This window comes from Syngnathus floridae, unplaced genomic scaffold (assembly GCF_059516105.1).
Source record: "Syngnathus floridae isolate MCC-2025c unplaced genomic scaffold, RoL_Sflo_1.0 HiC_scaffold_29, whole genome shotgun sequence".
NCBI lineage: Eukaryota > Metazoa > Chordata > Actinopteri > Syngnathiformes > Syngnathidae > Syngnathus > Syngnathus floridae.
This window is the reverse complement of record NW_028284058.1, coordinates 303,535-318,657: the sequence shown is the minus strand read 5'-3', so window position 1 is coordinate 318,657 and position 15,123 is coordinate 303,535. Positions and strand designations below refer to the sequence as shown.

The window sequence follows — 15,123 nt, the reverse complement described above, 5'->3', positions numbered from 1 at the left end:
AACACTTAGCCTCTAGCATCTAGAAGGTAAATAAATAGGAAGGAAGGACTCACCGGTGACGTCTTCGCCCACGTCCAAGCGTTGTACTTTGTATTTTCATCCTTCTGACAGTGGAAAACATAGCCAACAAACACCGTGGAACCTAAACGAATGAAAGAAAACTATCATTTGGCCACAACCAACATTCACAGATACAACACAATGTGACGTGCGGGGTTGAGGTTAAAGGTTGAGTGAAGGGCCCTCGTTTTAAACTACTTTTTTGAAAAGGATTGGGAACAAGTAAGACGTATTTAATTTATTTAATGGGAAGTAGTAAGAGCTATTGAATTTAATCTATGTATTATATTCTATTGTATTGTATTCTGTTGTATTCTTTTGGATTGTATTCACACTAACCCCACTAAAACTTCAGCCCACAAAAACTCGCCTCTGGCGCCTAGCCTCTGGCACTTAGCCTCTAACACTTAGCCTTTAACACTTAGCCTTTAACACTTAGCCTTTAACACTTAGCCTAGAAGGTGAATAAATAGGGTTAAAGGTTGAGTGAAGGGACCTCGTTTTAAACTACTTTTTTGTAAAGGAGTGGGAACAAGTAAGACGTATTTAATTTATTTAATGGGAAGTAGTAAGACTTATTAAATTTATTTAATCTACTTTTCTTCCCAGGCAAAATTTGATGTGCTGCAATTCCAAATTTCCAAAGTGAATGAAGGAATGAAGTCCTTTAAATTATGATTTTGTATAAATACTAGGCATTAACACAAAATCGACGGCACAAAATGGGCAGACTTTACTTGTTTGAAAAGGACTGGTTACAAGACAGACTTTTTTAATTTATTTAATGGGAAGAAGACTTATTTAGTTTAATTGATCTATTTTTGTTCCCTGCCAAAATTCGATTTGCTGCAATTCCAAATTTCCAAAGTGAATGAAGGAAAGAAGTCGTTTAAATTATGATTTTGTTTAAATACTAGGCATAGACACAAAATCTACGGCACAAAATGGGCAGACTTTACTTGTTTGAAGAGGACTGGTTACAAGACAGACTTTTCTGATTTATTTAATGGGAAGAGGACTTATTTAGTTTATTTAATCTATTTTTGTTCCCTGGCAAAATTGGATTTGCTGAAATTGTATTTTGCCAAATCTCGATTTGAGACCTGATAGGAAGTATTAAACGCTTAGTTAAATCAATACAAGTTGGTAATAAGAGCGAGTAATGTTGGTTGAACCGATGAATGAAGGTTGAAAGCAATTTAAATTATGACTTTGTATAAATACTAGATATTAACAGAACATCTACTGCGCAAAATGGGCAGAGTTTACTTGTTTGAGAAGGAGTGGCTTATTCAAAACTAAGATTTATGTAATCTGTTTGTTCCCAGGCAAAATTGGATGTGATGCAATTCCAAATTTCACCACATGATGGTGCCCAATTTTGACTTCATAGGACATATTAAACACTTAGCTTGTTATTATGTTCAAGGTAATCAGATTTGTTTATTATTCTAATGGCCTCTTCAAAACTATTCTGGATTACTACTTTGGATCTATTCTACATTACTTGGCAACAACATACTCTGTAACAGATTAGGCAGTATAATCACATATGTTAACTTGAGAGTGCCCACACTCAATCTACTTATCGTGATGTGTTAAATCAATTACTGTTAGACATTATTTGTCTGATAATCTACCAAATCTTTGAATTGAAGAATTTGTGATTTAATTAATAGCTTGTTCAGGGTAATCAGACTTGTATATAATTCTAATGGCCTTCTTTTGAAAACTATTCTGAATTACAACTTTGGATCTTATATTACTTTGCAACAATCTACTCGGTGACAGATTAGGCAGTATAATCACATATGTTAACTTCAGTGCCCACACTGTATTTATTTATGGTTATTTGTTAAATCAAGTACTGTTAGACATGAAATAGGAAGTGTTTAACATAAATGTTATGGCTACTCACCATTGTAGCTCGCTCCTGGTCAATGATATGAGCCTCTTCTTGCAGTGGAAAACTTGCAGCCAACAAACACCGTGGAACCTAAAGGAATGAAATTAAACATTAACATTTCGCCCGGACCAACATTCACACGTACAACGCAACGCGGCTACACTTCTGCTATTACAAACGTAAATCTCCTTAAACACAATGAGTGTTACTTACCGTGTACGCTCTAGACGGTCCAGTTGCAAGCAGAAAATAAAGATATTTCTGTTGATAATCGTCGCTGCTCAGTGGCTCACGGCCATCGCGCCAACAGATTTGAATTTTGGCGGAGGTTCGGGCAATTACGTCATATCCACGGCACATGACTGCGACGTAATACCCGCTTATCTGAAACGGCAGTTAAAAGTAGAGTTACATCAAGTTTTCTTGGAACCTAAACGAATGAAAGAAAACTATCATTTGGCCACAACCAACATTCACAGATACAACACAACGTGCGGGGTTGGGGTTAAAGATTGAGTGAAGGGCCCTCGTTTTAAACTACTGTTTTGAAAAGGAGTGGGAACAAGTAAGACGTATTTAATTTATTTAATGGGAAGTAGTAAGACTTATTAAATTTATTTAATCTACTTTTCTTCCCAGGCAAAATTTGATGTGCTGCAATTCCAAATTTCCAAAGTGAATGAAGGAATGAAGTCCTTTAAATTATGATTTTGTATAAATACTAGGCATTAACACAAAATCGACGGCACAAAATGGGCAGACTTTACTTGTTTGAAAAGGACTGGTTACAAGACAGACTTTTTTAATTTATTTAATGGGAAGAAGACTTATTTAGTTTAATTGATCTATTTTTGTTCCCTGCCAAAATTCGATTTGCTGCAATTCCAAATTTCCAAAGTGAATGAAGGAAAGAAGTCGTTTAAATTATGATTTTGTTTAAATACTAGGCATAGACACAAAATCTACGGCACAAAATGGGCAGACTTTACTTGTTTGAAGAGGACTGGTTACAAGACAGACTTTTCTGATTTATTTAATGGGAAGAGGACTTATTTAGTTTATTTAATCTATTTTTGTTCCCTGGCAAAATTGGATTTGCTGAAATTGTATTTTGCCAAATCTCGATTTGAGACCTGATAGGAAGTATTAAACGCTTAGTTAAATCAATACAAGTTGGTAATAAGAGCGAGTAATGTTGGTTGAACCGATGAATGAAGGTTGAAAGCAATTTAAATTATGACTTTGTATAAATACTAGATATTAACAGAACATCTACTGCGCAAAATGGGCAGAGTTTACTTGTTTGAGAAGGAGTGGCTTATTCAAAACTAAGATTTATGTAATCTGTTTGTTCCCAGGCAAAATTGGATGTGATGCAATTCCAAATTTCACCACATGATGGTGCCCAATTTTGACTTCATAGGACATATTAAACACTTAGCTTGTTATTATGTTCAAGGTAATCAGATTTGTTTATCATTCTAATGGCCTCTTCAAAACTATTCTGGATTACTACTTTGGATCTATTCTACATTACTTGGCAACAACATACTCTGTAACAGATTAGGCAGTATAATCACATATGTTAACTTGAGAGTGCCCACACTCAATCTACTTATCGTGATGTGTTAAATCAATTACTGTTAGACATTATTTGTCTGATAATCTACCAAATCTTTGAATTGAAGAATTTGTGATTTAATTAATAGCTTGTTCAGGGTAATCAGACTTGTATATAATTCTAATGGCCTTCTTTTGAAAACTATTCTGAATTACAACTTTGGATCTTATATTACTTTGCAACAATCTACTCCGTGACAGATTAGGCAGTATAATCACATATGTTAACTTCAGTGCCCACACTGTATTTATTTATGGTTATTTGTTAAATCAAGTACTGTTAGACATGAAATAGGAAGTGTTTAACATAAATGTTATGGCTACTCACCATTGTAGCTCGCTCCTGGTCAATGATACGAGCCTCTTCTTGCAGTGGAAAACTTGCAGCCAACAAACACCGTGGAACCTAAAGGAATGAAATTAAACATTAACATTTCGCCTCGACCAATTTTCACACGTACAACGCAACGCGGCTACACTTCTGCTATTACAAACGTAAATCTCCTTAAACACAATGAGTGTTACTTACCGTGTACGCTCTAGACGGTCCAGTTGCAAGCAGAAAATAAAGATATTTCTGTTGATAATCGTCGCTGCTCAGTGGCTCACGGCCATCGCGCCAACAGATTTGAATTTTGGCGGAGGTTCGGGCAATTACGTCATATCCGCGGCATTTGACTGCGACGTAATACCCGCTTATCTGAAACGGCAGTTAAAAGTAGAGTTACATCAAGTTTTCTTGGAACCTAAACGAATGAAAGAAAACTATCATTTGGCCACAACCAACATTCACAGATACAACACAACGTGCGGGGTTGAGGTTAAAGATTGAGTGAAGGGCCCTCGTTTTAAACTACTGTTTTGAAAAGGAGTGGGAACAAGTAAGACGTATTTAATTTATTTAATGGGAAGTAGTAAGACTTATTAAATTTATTTAATCTACTTTTCTTCCCAGGCAAAATTTGATGTGCTGCAATTCCAAATTTCCAAAGTGAATGAAGGAATGAAGTCCTTTAAATTATGATTTTGTATAAATACTAGGCATTAACACAAAATCGACGGCACAAAATGGGCAGACTTTACTTGTTTGAAAAGGACTGGTTACAAGACAGACTTTTTTAATTTATTTAATGGGAAGAAGACTTATTTAGTTTAATTGATCTATTTTTGTTCCCTGCCAAAATTCGATTTGCTGCAATTCCAAATTTCCAAAGTGAATGAAGGAAAGAAGTCGTTTAAATTATGATTTTGTTTAAATACTAGGCATAGACACAAAATCTACGGCACAAAATGGGCAGACTTTACTTGTTTGAAGAGGACTGGTTACAAGACAGACTTTTCTGATTTATTTAATGGGAAGAGGACTTATTTAGTTTATTTAATCTATTTTTGTTCCCTGGCAAAATTGGATTTGCTGAAATTGTATTTTGCCAAATCTCGATTTGAGACCTGATAGGAAGTATTAAACGCTTAGTTAAATCAATACAAGTTGGTAATAAGAGCGAGTAATGTTGGTTGAACCGATGAATGAAGGTTGAAAGCAATTTAAATTATGACTTTGTATAAATACTAGATATTAACAGAACATCTACTGCGCAAAATGGGCAGAGTTTACTTGTTTGAGAAGGAGTGGCTTATTCAAAACTAAGATTTATGTAATCTGTTTGTTCCCAGGCAAAATTGGATGTGATGCAATTCCAAATTTCACCACATGATGGTGCCCAATTTTGACTTCATAGGACATATTAAACACTTAGCTTGTTATTATGTTCAAGGTAATCAGATTTGTTTATCATTCTAATGGCCTCTTCAAAACTATTCTGGATTACTACTTTGGATCTATTCTACATTACTTGGCAACAACATACTCTGTAACAGATTAGGCAGTATAATCACATATGTTAACTTGAGAGTGCCCACACTCAATCTACTTATCGTGATGTGTTAAATCAATTACTGTTAGACATTATTTGTCTGATAATCTACCAAATCTTTGAATTGAAGAATTTGTGATTTAATTAATAGCTTGTTCAGGGTAATCAGACTTGTATATAATTCTAATGGCCTTCTTTTGAAAACTATTCTGAATTACAACTTTGGATCTTATATTACTTTGCAACAATCTACTCGGTGACAGATTAGGCAGTATAATCACATATGTTAACTTCAGTGCCCACACTGTATTTATTTATGGTTATTTGTTAAATCAAGTACTGTTAGACATGAAATAGGAAGTGTTTAACATAAATGTTATGGCTACTCACCATTGTAGCTCGCTCCTGGTCAATGATATGAGCCTCTTCTTGCAGTGGAAAACTTGCAGCCAACAAACACCGTGGAACCTAAAGGAATGAAATTAAACATTAACATTTCGCCCGGACCAACATTCACACGTACAACGCAACGCGGCTACACTTCTGCTATTACAAACGTAAATCTCCTTAAACACAACGAGTGTTACTTACCGTGTACGCTCTAGGCAAAATTGGATGTGATGCAATTCCAAATCTATCTGAAACGGCAGTTAAAAGTAGAGTTACATCAAGTTTTCTTTTTTAATCAACACAATCATTTACAACCGTTGACCAGAAAGAATCGTCGAAATTCGACGTCCCCCACAAACGCCACGCTCACTCGCTTTTCAGGGCAACAAAAGTACTTCTTTTTAAAAACGATGAGTTGTACTTACCGTGTACGCTCTGGACGGTCCAGTTGCAAGCAGAAAATAAAAATATTTCTCTTGTTAGTCGTATGTTACCATCCGCTGTGTCTTTGTCAACATCGCCGCCATTTTCCTACTTCCTGCTGCGAGCCACGCCCACGGATTTAAATTTGGGCGGAAGCTCTTTCCATTGGCGTCGTTTTTGCGTATAGCAAATCCGATTGGTTGGGAAGGGGGCACGGTTATGCAGCCGAGGGGTCCTGTGATCGGTGGGATGTAAAGTAGGCGTCGACGTCACGTCCGCGTCACGTGACCACGACGTGGCAGACGTCATATAGCAACCGCTGTTTTGTTTAGTAGACTTACAGTTGTTATGCATTGACATAATGGCGCACACACCAAATAGATTTAAATAAATTAAATAATTCTTCTGCCCACTCTCTTTTAAACAAGTTAACTCTCCCCGCGGATTTGAATTCCGGCGAAAGTTACGCCCATCGACGTCACGTATGTCACGTGACCACGACGTGGCAGATGTCATATAGCAACCGCTGTTTTGTTTAGTAGATTTACAGTTGTTATGCATTGGCATAATGGTGTGCACTCAAAATAGATTTAAATAAATTAAATATTTCTTCTGCCTATTCCCTTTTAAACAAGTTAACTCTGCCCACGTCCATTGACGTCTTGTCTGCGTCACGTGACCACGACGTAGCGACGTCATATAGTAACCGCTGTTTTGACCAGTAGACTTAGTTATTATGCGTTGACATAATGGCGCACTGGTTAGCATGGCCACCTCTTAAGCATGATGATGCGGGTTCGACGCCTGATCAATGTTAGCATGGAGTGAGCTGAAGTGCATGGCGCTGAAGATTTGAATCTTTGAAATGCGCTGAGGTCTGACATATCAGGCAGAATGGTTTGCCATCACGTTCAACAAAAAATAGAAACTTTCCCACTCTGATTAAAACGTCCTGTGTTCATCGACGTATTTTCGTTTTGCTGTGCATCTTTTCCCTGCCATTTCGAGAGCCCAATTGACACTCATAGTTTAAAGAAATGTGTTTGCCCATCCTACTTTGTGGAATTTCACCACATGCGCTTTTGACCAAAATACCAAATTGAACTCAAGTGAAGCCAACACGCACAACCCCCCCCCCCCCCCCCCCCACACACACACACACACACACAAATGTTGATATGAACATAAAAGAGCCGCATGCGGTTCGGGAGTTGCGGCTTGGCCAAACCTGTACTATACAACTTTATTTGTATAAAATTTTCACAACAGCTGTCACACAAACAAAGCGGGAAAAACCGAAGACGTGCGTGTTCCGCCCACGCTGGATTTATTTGCACCTTTGAAAAGACACCGTATTGCCGCAGATGTGGCAAAGAGTACTTTTGGGCATCTGAGACGGAAGGATGTCCAAAGCATCACGTCACCTGCTCTGGTAGGCATGGTGGTGGGACGTTGAGGTCAACCGCTTTGGGGTTGGCTGAATCTTTGATCGCAGGATGCCACACACTTGAAGACAGAAGCAGAAAAGCAGAGCTAAATGCAAAATGTACTCACCGGTGACTCCAATTTTTTTCCCCCCTGAAGAAACAGCTGGACGGGTGGCCCCGGCTGGCCAGTGGGACTCTTGTTATTCTGACCCTTTTTAGTGCGCGTTTGGGGCAACAACCGTTTTTTGTGGCGCTCTCTTCTGGTTCAAAAGTGCCCTGCATGTGAATTTGCTTTTCCTGCCTTCTGATTGGATGAGCGCCGGTGTGACGCGGTGCCTCTGTCACCGTGGCGGGGGGTATACGTTGGCATCGGAGCGTCTGCCAACGTCTGAGACCGGCTGGCAGTGTATCGGAGGTGTCGAGTGCGGTGCCGCTGGAGCTCACTCACCAGCTGGTGTTAGGGCCACAGAATGAAGGCCAAGGAGAAGAATAGAAAGAGAAACAGAAACTTCTCCTCCAATTGTTTGATTTGTCTCTTCTGAGCTTCGATGAATTCTTTCAGCTCTTTGTTCCTCTAGGACGGACAAATGGAAAGTGGCATTCAAAAGCCAGTAAGCGTGCAAGTAAGTGCCGGGCTGGCTTTGGGCCCTTACCTGTTGCGCGCTGTGCAGCAGATCCATTCTCTCTTGGAGGATGCAAGCGTCGCGCTCCCTCAACTCGCACATCAGGGCTCGCTTCCATTGGTCCACGGCGCTCCTAAGCTCTTCTCTCTGATCCGCCGTCAGCACGTCATTCACGCCAGCGTGGCTGGCTTTTTCGCCGTCCGTGGCGGGGCAGTCCCGCTGCGGTAGCGCCTCGTACAACATGGCCTCCAGCTCCAGGATCCTCTGGGCCGCAATCCTCGTCCATCAGTGGTCCGGCGGGAGATTTGAGGGCGGCTTACCTTATGAGCCTGGTCCATGGAACACTTCCTGAAGTCCAACTCTTCATCCAGGTAGCCCTTCTGCTTGCAGAACATATCCTAGCACAGCTCAAGGTCAGAATTGTTGGGGCACATTGCCGGAGTTCCCCTTGGCTGATGTCGCGTGTCTGTCTACCTTCTCACTTTCAATGTCCAACATCTTCTGTTGAAGTGCTGACTTGGTCACTTTGATGTATTCTAACCACTGAGGAAAGGCTGCTGTCACATAAGCAGAATGCGAGAGCGTGCGTGGACGTGCGCGTTACCTTCTCGGCTAGGGTGAGAAGGGTCCTGGCGTGAATCACGACCACCTGCTCCTCGTTGGTGAGATTCTGCAAGAGCCCAAAGGCACAGCGTCAACAAGCTTCTTTCAGCGCAAAGCCTTCCAAAAGTCACATTTGAGCCGCCGAGTCTCGTGGAGTGCGAACATAAGGAGTTCGACATACACTTACGGCGTTATAGCCCAGGATGTCCAGCTTCTTCATCAGATCACTGATGACGATGTCCGGGGGAAAGGCGCAAGGAGCAATGTAAGGTGTTCTGGGACCTCGGGTTAAGGTTAGGGTTGCGAGGGACGCCTCACGTACGCTCACGCCCTCGGCCTCGCAGTAGATCTGCAAAGGGCTGAGGCCGTCTGGGAAACGGACTTGCAGAAACTTCAAGACGGGGGAGCGCCACTCCCTCTCCTGAAAGGCAGAGGCATGCATCCGTCCGTCCGTCCGTCCGTCCGTCCGTCACATCTCTGGCCTCAACACGCTTGTGCGAGTCTTCCCACCTCCAGCTCCAGGATGCGGAACTCAAGCAGTTCGTTTTGGTCTCGGATATCCTGGATGTGCTCTTTCAGACGCGCTTCTTCCGCCTCCATCCGCCTGACCTGAAAAGACAGTCAGACCTCATCTGCGGGGCTTCCCGACAGGTGTGACGCCAAGCGACTCCGCCCAGCGCCTTTCTTTCCGTCACCTTTTCGGCCAACTGCTGATTGCTCTGACGCAGCAGCTGCTTCTCCTCCACCCACTTGACATTCTAGAAGAGACAAACGCGTGGACAGCTTTGGAATGTTGTGTCATTTTCATCCACAAATTCTTTGGTTGACTGGAAAATGACATTTGCTTTTCTCCGCATTTTCCCAGCCACGTTCGGGGGGGGGGGGGGGGGGGGGGGGTTGGTCCAGTAATGCCAGACGGATGAGTGACTGAAGAATGTAGCTATTTTGTCTGAGAAAAAGGTGTGCTCATTGATGAGCTTACCTGTCCTTGTTGCTTCAGCGCTGACTCCAGATCTGCTACTCTGCTTTGATAGTGACCCATTTCTACCATCAGCTTTTCTCTGGTCTGAAAGGAGGAGGAGGGAGGCTCCTCCTCCTCCTTTCAGACCAGAGAACACCCGAGGCTGGGTGAGAACGGGGAGGCTGCGACCCGGCCGGGGGTTGCGGGAAGGGGCGCCACCTTGATCTCCTTCTCGGCGTCGTAGTCCCCTTTCGCTGGTCTGGGCTAGCAGAGCGTAGGCTCGTTGCAGCGCTTGATATTCTTGCGTCAGCTGGCGGTAGCGAAGCTCCGCCTCTTCATGCACACACCAATGCAACACAGCACTAGTACCAGAATCAGTCAGACCGGCGACAAAGCACCCGCGACGCAAAGACGAGTCCGATTCCAGGCTGAAGAGGAATGTTTGGTGCCAATACGCTGGCAGAAATGGCGGGCTACCTCTTCGGGTTCCGTGTCGGGGGTTCTGTCGGTGTGAAAAGACAAGGACGATCCGTCCGAGTCCACCAACACGTCTTCGTCGTAGCCGTAAAATGTTTCGATGACCTGCGGGCGCGGAAGCAAACATCTCTCTGAACAAACTGAAGCGACACCTCACGATGAATCGACGAGAGGAACGATAGCGAGAAAAAGGCCATTTCATCTTGCGCAACACCAAGCAGCCGCAAACAAACAGACTCACCTTGCAGGACCTCACGCTTTGTTCCTCCTCAGAGATTCTCGACGTCGGTATCGTAGCAGCAAATCTCTCTCCTGTCGACACAAATAATCCGCCTTTGAGATTCTTTGGATGCAAAGGGAACGAACGGCTCCGGCGCAGAAACAAACGCGACTCACAATGACATTTCTGACATGAGCTCCTGTCTCCAGAGCCTGAAAAACACGTCACCGGCGATGATTGGAGGGACGCTCGTCTTTTCCAAAAGTGACAACTACAGGGTGTGTCAGGGTTTTCCAGATTATCTTTATCGTATCATTGTGTTGCTTTGACTTTGACTGCGACCTGTAATAAATAATATTATTTATCCCTTATTTATCCCTATCGCTTATCCCTTCCTACACAAAGTCGTAAAACACCCCTTGCTATGTTTTGACTAGAGGTCAAGGGCTTCCTCTATTCAATCCACTCTTACACCCACCCTGTTTCTCTTAATTAAAATGCTCGTGCAGGAGCCGAGAGTCAGACTTCATTCGTACAACGGATGGACTCTCCACCTGCAGGTGTCCAAAAGAACTTACTTGTCTCCCGTGTGGTTCTTGCAAAATAAGTTGGAGCGAGCGCAACTCTAACAGGGTGCATTTTGCCACTAGCTGCCTACGGACAATGACGTCGCGCTCGCGGCTCATGGTTGACGGGCTGAGCAGCCGGGCAAGTCCGTCGTTTTCAGCGCACAGCGAGTGGCAAAGGCGCTGACAAAACGGGAGCTTTGAGCTGCTGAAAACGGCAAAACAAGTCTAAAGCGTGTTCAAACGCGTGCGCACAATGCTCCTGCTTGAAAGGTCGGAATTTAAGGGGCCAATTTTTTGGATGGCGGCCGCCGGCCAAGCTTTGGACGGAAAAGGTTTCCTGGCGACAGCGAGCGAGCGCGGCGCTGCCGTACGTGCACCGAGTCGCCTGCCTGAAGACCTTGGACAAGTCGTCGATGATGTGCCGCTGCTCCACAACTTGAAGGAACTCCATTTCACCGTCCTGCTGGCCGCAACCGCGGTCCAGGTCATTGAGCGAACTAGGCCTTCTCTGTGGAACACAAATGCAGTGGACTCTGTTGGCACGCCGCCGTTGTCCGCGTCGACTTACCAAGCTTGCCATCTCCTCGTTCTCCTGGGTGACAAAGCGCACTTTGTTTTCAAGGCGACACAGCACCAGCGAGAGTTCTTCATTCTTCCTGCTCAGGCGTTTGTTTTTGTACAGGAGTGGCAGAAACTGGCTTTCTGTTTCTCTCAGTCGCTTTAGCTGCAAGCATGAAGTGCGGGATGTGAAAGACGCACAACACGCGGGCCAGAACGTATCCATTCCTTTTGCATCGGTTTGAACGGAATCGTGGCTTTGGCTCCCAATAAAAGACATCTACCAGGCAACCGACTCGCCGCGCCGCTCAACTAATAAGCAAGCGCAATGGGTGCCTCGCTGGATGGCGCGCATCAAACGTTCGGGATGCGGTTCGGGAGTTGCGGCTTGGCCAAACCTGTACTATACAACTTTATTTGTATAAAATTTTCACAACAGCTGTCACACAAACAAAGCGGGAAAAACCGAAGACGTGCGTGTTCCGCCCACGCTGGATTTATTTGCACCTTTGAAAAGACACCGTATTGCCGCAGATGTGGCAAAGAGTACTTTTGGGCATCTGAGACGGAAGGATGTCCAAAGCATCACGTCACCTGCTCTGGTAGGCATGGTGGTGGGACGTTGAGGTCAACCGCTTTGGGGTTGGCTGAATCTTTGATCGCAGGATGCCACACACTTGAAGACAGAAGCAGAAAAGCAGAGCTAAATGCAAAATGTACTCACCGGTGACTCCAATTTTTTTCCCCCCTGAAGAAACAGCTGGACGGGTGGCCCCGGCTGGCCAGTGGGACTCTTGTTATTCTGACCCTTTTTAGTGCGCGTTTGGGGCAACAACCGTTTTTTGTGGCGCTCTCTTCTGGTTCAAAAGTGCCCTGCATGTGAATTTGCTTTTCCTGCCTTCTGATTGGATGAGCGCCGGTGTGACGCGGTGCCTCTGTCACCGTGGCGGGGGGTATACGTTGGCATCGGAGCGTCTGCCAACGTCTGAGACCGGCTGGCAGTGTATCGGAGGTGTCGAGTGCGGTGCCGCTGGAGCTCACTCACCAGCTGGTGTTAGGGCCACAGAATGAAGGCCAAGGAGAAGAATAGAAAGAGAAACAGAAACTTCTCCTCCAATTGTTTGATTTGTCTCTTCTGAGCTTCGATGAATTCTTTCAGCTCTTTGTTCCTCTAGGACGGACAAATGGAAAGTGGCATTCAAAAGCCAGTAAGCGTGCAAGTAAGTGCCGGGCTGGCTTTGGGCCCTTACCTGTTGCGCGCTGTGCAGCAGATCCATTCTCTCTTGGAGGATGCAAGCGTCGCGCTCCCTCAACTCGCACATCAGGGCTCGCTTCCATTGGTCCACGGCGCTCCTAAGCTCTTCTCTCTGATCCGCCGTCAGCACGTCATTCACGCCAGCGTGGCTGGCTTTTTCGCCGTCCGTGGCGGGGCAGTCCCGCTGCGGTAGCGCCTCGTACAACATGGCCTCCAGCTCCAGGATCCTCTGGGCCGCAATCCTCGTCCATCAGTGGTCCGGCGGGAGATTTGAGGGCGGCTTACCTTATGAGCCTGGTCCATGGAACACTTCCTGAAGTCCAACTCTTCATCCAGGTAGCCCTTCTGCTTGCAGAACATATCCTAGCACAGCTCAAGGTCAGAATTGTTGGGGCACATTGCCGGAGTTCCCCTTGGCTGATGTCGCGTGTCTGTCTACCTTCTCACTTTCAATGTCCAACATCTTCTGTTGAAGTGCTGACTTGGTCACTTTGATGTATTCTAACCACTGAGGAAAGGCTGCTGTCACATAAGCAGAATGCGAGAGCGTGCGTGGACGTGCGCGTTACCTTCTCGGCTAGGGTGAGAAGGGTCCTGGCGTGAATCACGACCACCTGCTCCTCGTTGGTGAGATTCTGCAAGAGCCCAAAGGCACAGCGTCAACAAGCTTCTTTCAGCGCAAAGCCTTCCAAAAGTCACATTTGAGCCGCCGAGTCTCGTGGAGTGCGAACATAAGGAGTTCGACATACACTTACGGCGTTATAGCCCAGGATGTCCAGCTTCTTCATCAGATCACTGATGACGATGTCCGGGGGAAAGGCGCAAGGAGCAATGTAAGGTGTTCTGGGACCTCGGGTTAAGGTTAGGGTTGCGAGGGACGCCTCACGTACGCTCACGCCCTCGGCCTCGCAGTAGATCTGCAAAGGGCTGAGGCCGTCTGGGAAACGGACTTGCAGAAACTTCAAGACGGGGGAGCGCCACTCCCTCTCCTGAAAGGCAGAGGCATGCATCCGTCCGTCCGTCCGTCCGTCCGTCCGTCACATCTCTGGCCTCAACACGCTTGTGCGAGTCTTCCCACCTCCAGCTCCAGGATGCGGAACTCAAGCAGTTCGTTTTGGTCTCGGATATCCTGGATGTGCTCTTTCAGACGCGCTTCTTCCGCCTCCATCCGCCTGACCTGAAAAGACAGTCAGACCTCATCTGCGGGGCTTCCCGACAGGTGTGACGCCAAGCGACTCCGCCCAGCGCCTTTCTTTCCGTCACCTTTTCGGCCAACTGCTGATTGCTCTGACGCAGCAGCTGCTTCTCCTCCACCCACTTGACATTCTAGAAGAGACAAACGCGTGGACAGCTTTGGAATGTTGTGTCATTTTCATCCACAAATTCTTTGGTTGACTGGAAAATGACATTTGCTTTTCTCCGCATTTTCCCAGCCACGTTCGGGGGGGGGGGGGGGGGGGGGTTGGTCCAGTAATGCCAGACGGATGAGTGACTGAAGAATGTAGCTATTTTGTCTGAGAAAAAGGTGTGCTCATTGATGAGCTTACCTGTCCTTGTTGCTTCAGCGCTGACTCCAGATCTGCTACTCTGCTTTGATAGTGACCCATTTCTACCATCAGCTTTTCTCTGGTCTGAAAGGAGGAGGAGGGAGGCTCCTCCTCCTCCTTTCAGACCAGAGAACACCCGAGGCTGGGTGAGAACGGGGAGGCTGCGACCCGGCCGGGGGTTGCGGGAAGGGGCGCCACCTTGATCTCCTTCTCGGCGTCGTAGTCCCCTTCGCTGGTCTGGGCTAGCAGAGCGTAGGCTCGTTGCAGCGCTTGATATTCTTGCGTCAGCTGGCGGTAGCGAAGCTCCGCCTCTTCATGCACACACCAATGCAACACAGCACTAGTACCAGAATCAGTCAGACCGGCGACAAAGCACCCGCGACGCAAAGACGAGTCCGATTCCAGGCTGAAGAGGAATGTTTGGTGCCAATACGCTGGCAGAAATGGCGGGCTACCTCTTCGGGTTCCGTGTCGGGGGTTCTGTCGGTGTGAAAAGACAAGGACGATCCGTCCGAGTCCACCAACACGTCTTCGTCGTAGCCGTAAAATGTTTCGATGACCTGCGGGCGCGGAAGCAAACATCTCTCTGAACAAACTGAAGCGACACCTC

The 15,123-nt window shown here is 45.5% G+C and overlaps 2 protein-coding genes across 2 annotated transcripts; both read right to left on the bottom strand.

Moving 5' to 3' along the window:
* Window positions 1–8,440: 8,440 nt before the first annotated feature.
* On the bottom strand, window positions 8,441–9,968 carry LOC148378734 (janus kinase and microtubule-interacting protein 3-like). The gene is made up of 5 exons (XM_088367733.1): window positions 9,909–9,968; window positions 9,622–9,684; window positions 9,437–9,535; window positions 9,114–9,347; window positions 8,441–8,993 (listed from the first exon to the last, which is right to left on the bottom strand). Exons 1-5 carry the CDS (start codon window positions 9,966–9,968, stop codon window positions 8,808–8,810), a joined length of 642 nt encoding a protein of 213 aa, XP_088223859.1. The 3' UTR covers window positions 8,441–8,807.
* Window positions 9,969–13,048: 3,080 nt separating this feature from the next.
* On the bottom strand, window positions 13,049–14,700 carry LOC148378733 (janus kinase and microtubule-interacting protein 3-like). Its single transcript, XM_088367739.1, has 5 exons — window positions 14,514–14,700; window positions 14,230–14,292; window positions 14,045–14,143; window positions 13,722–13,955; window positions 13,049–13,601 (listed from the first exon to the last, which is right to left on the bottom strand). Exons 1-5 carry the CDS (start codon window positions 14,580–14,582, stop codon window positions 13,416–13,418), a joined length of 651 nt encoding a protein of 216 aa, XP_088223865.1. The 5' UTR covers window positions 14,583–14,700; the 3' UTR covers window positions 13,049–13,415.
* Between the last annotated feature and the right edge of the window lie 423 nt (window positions 14,701–15,123).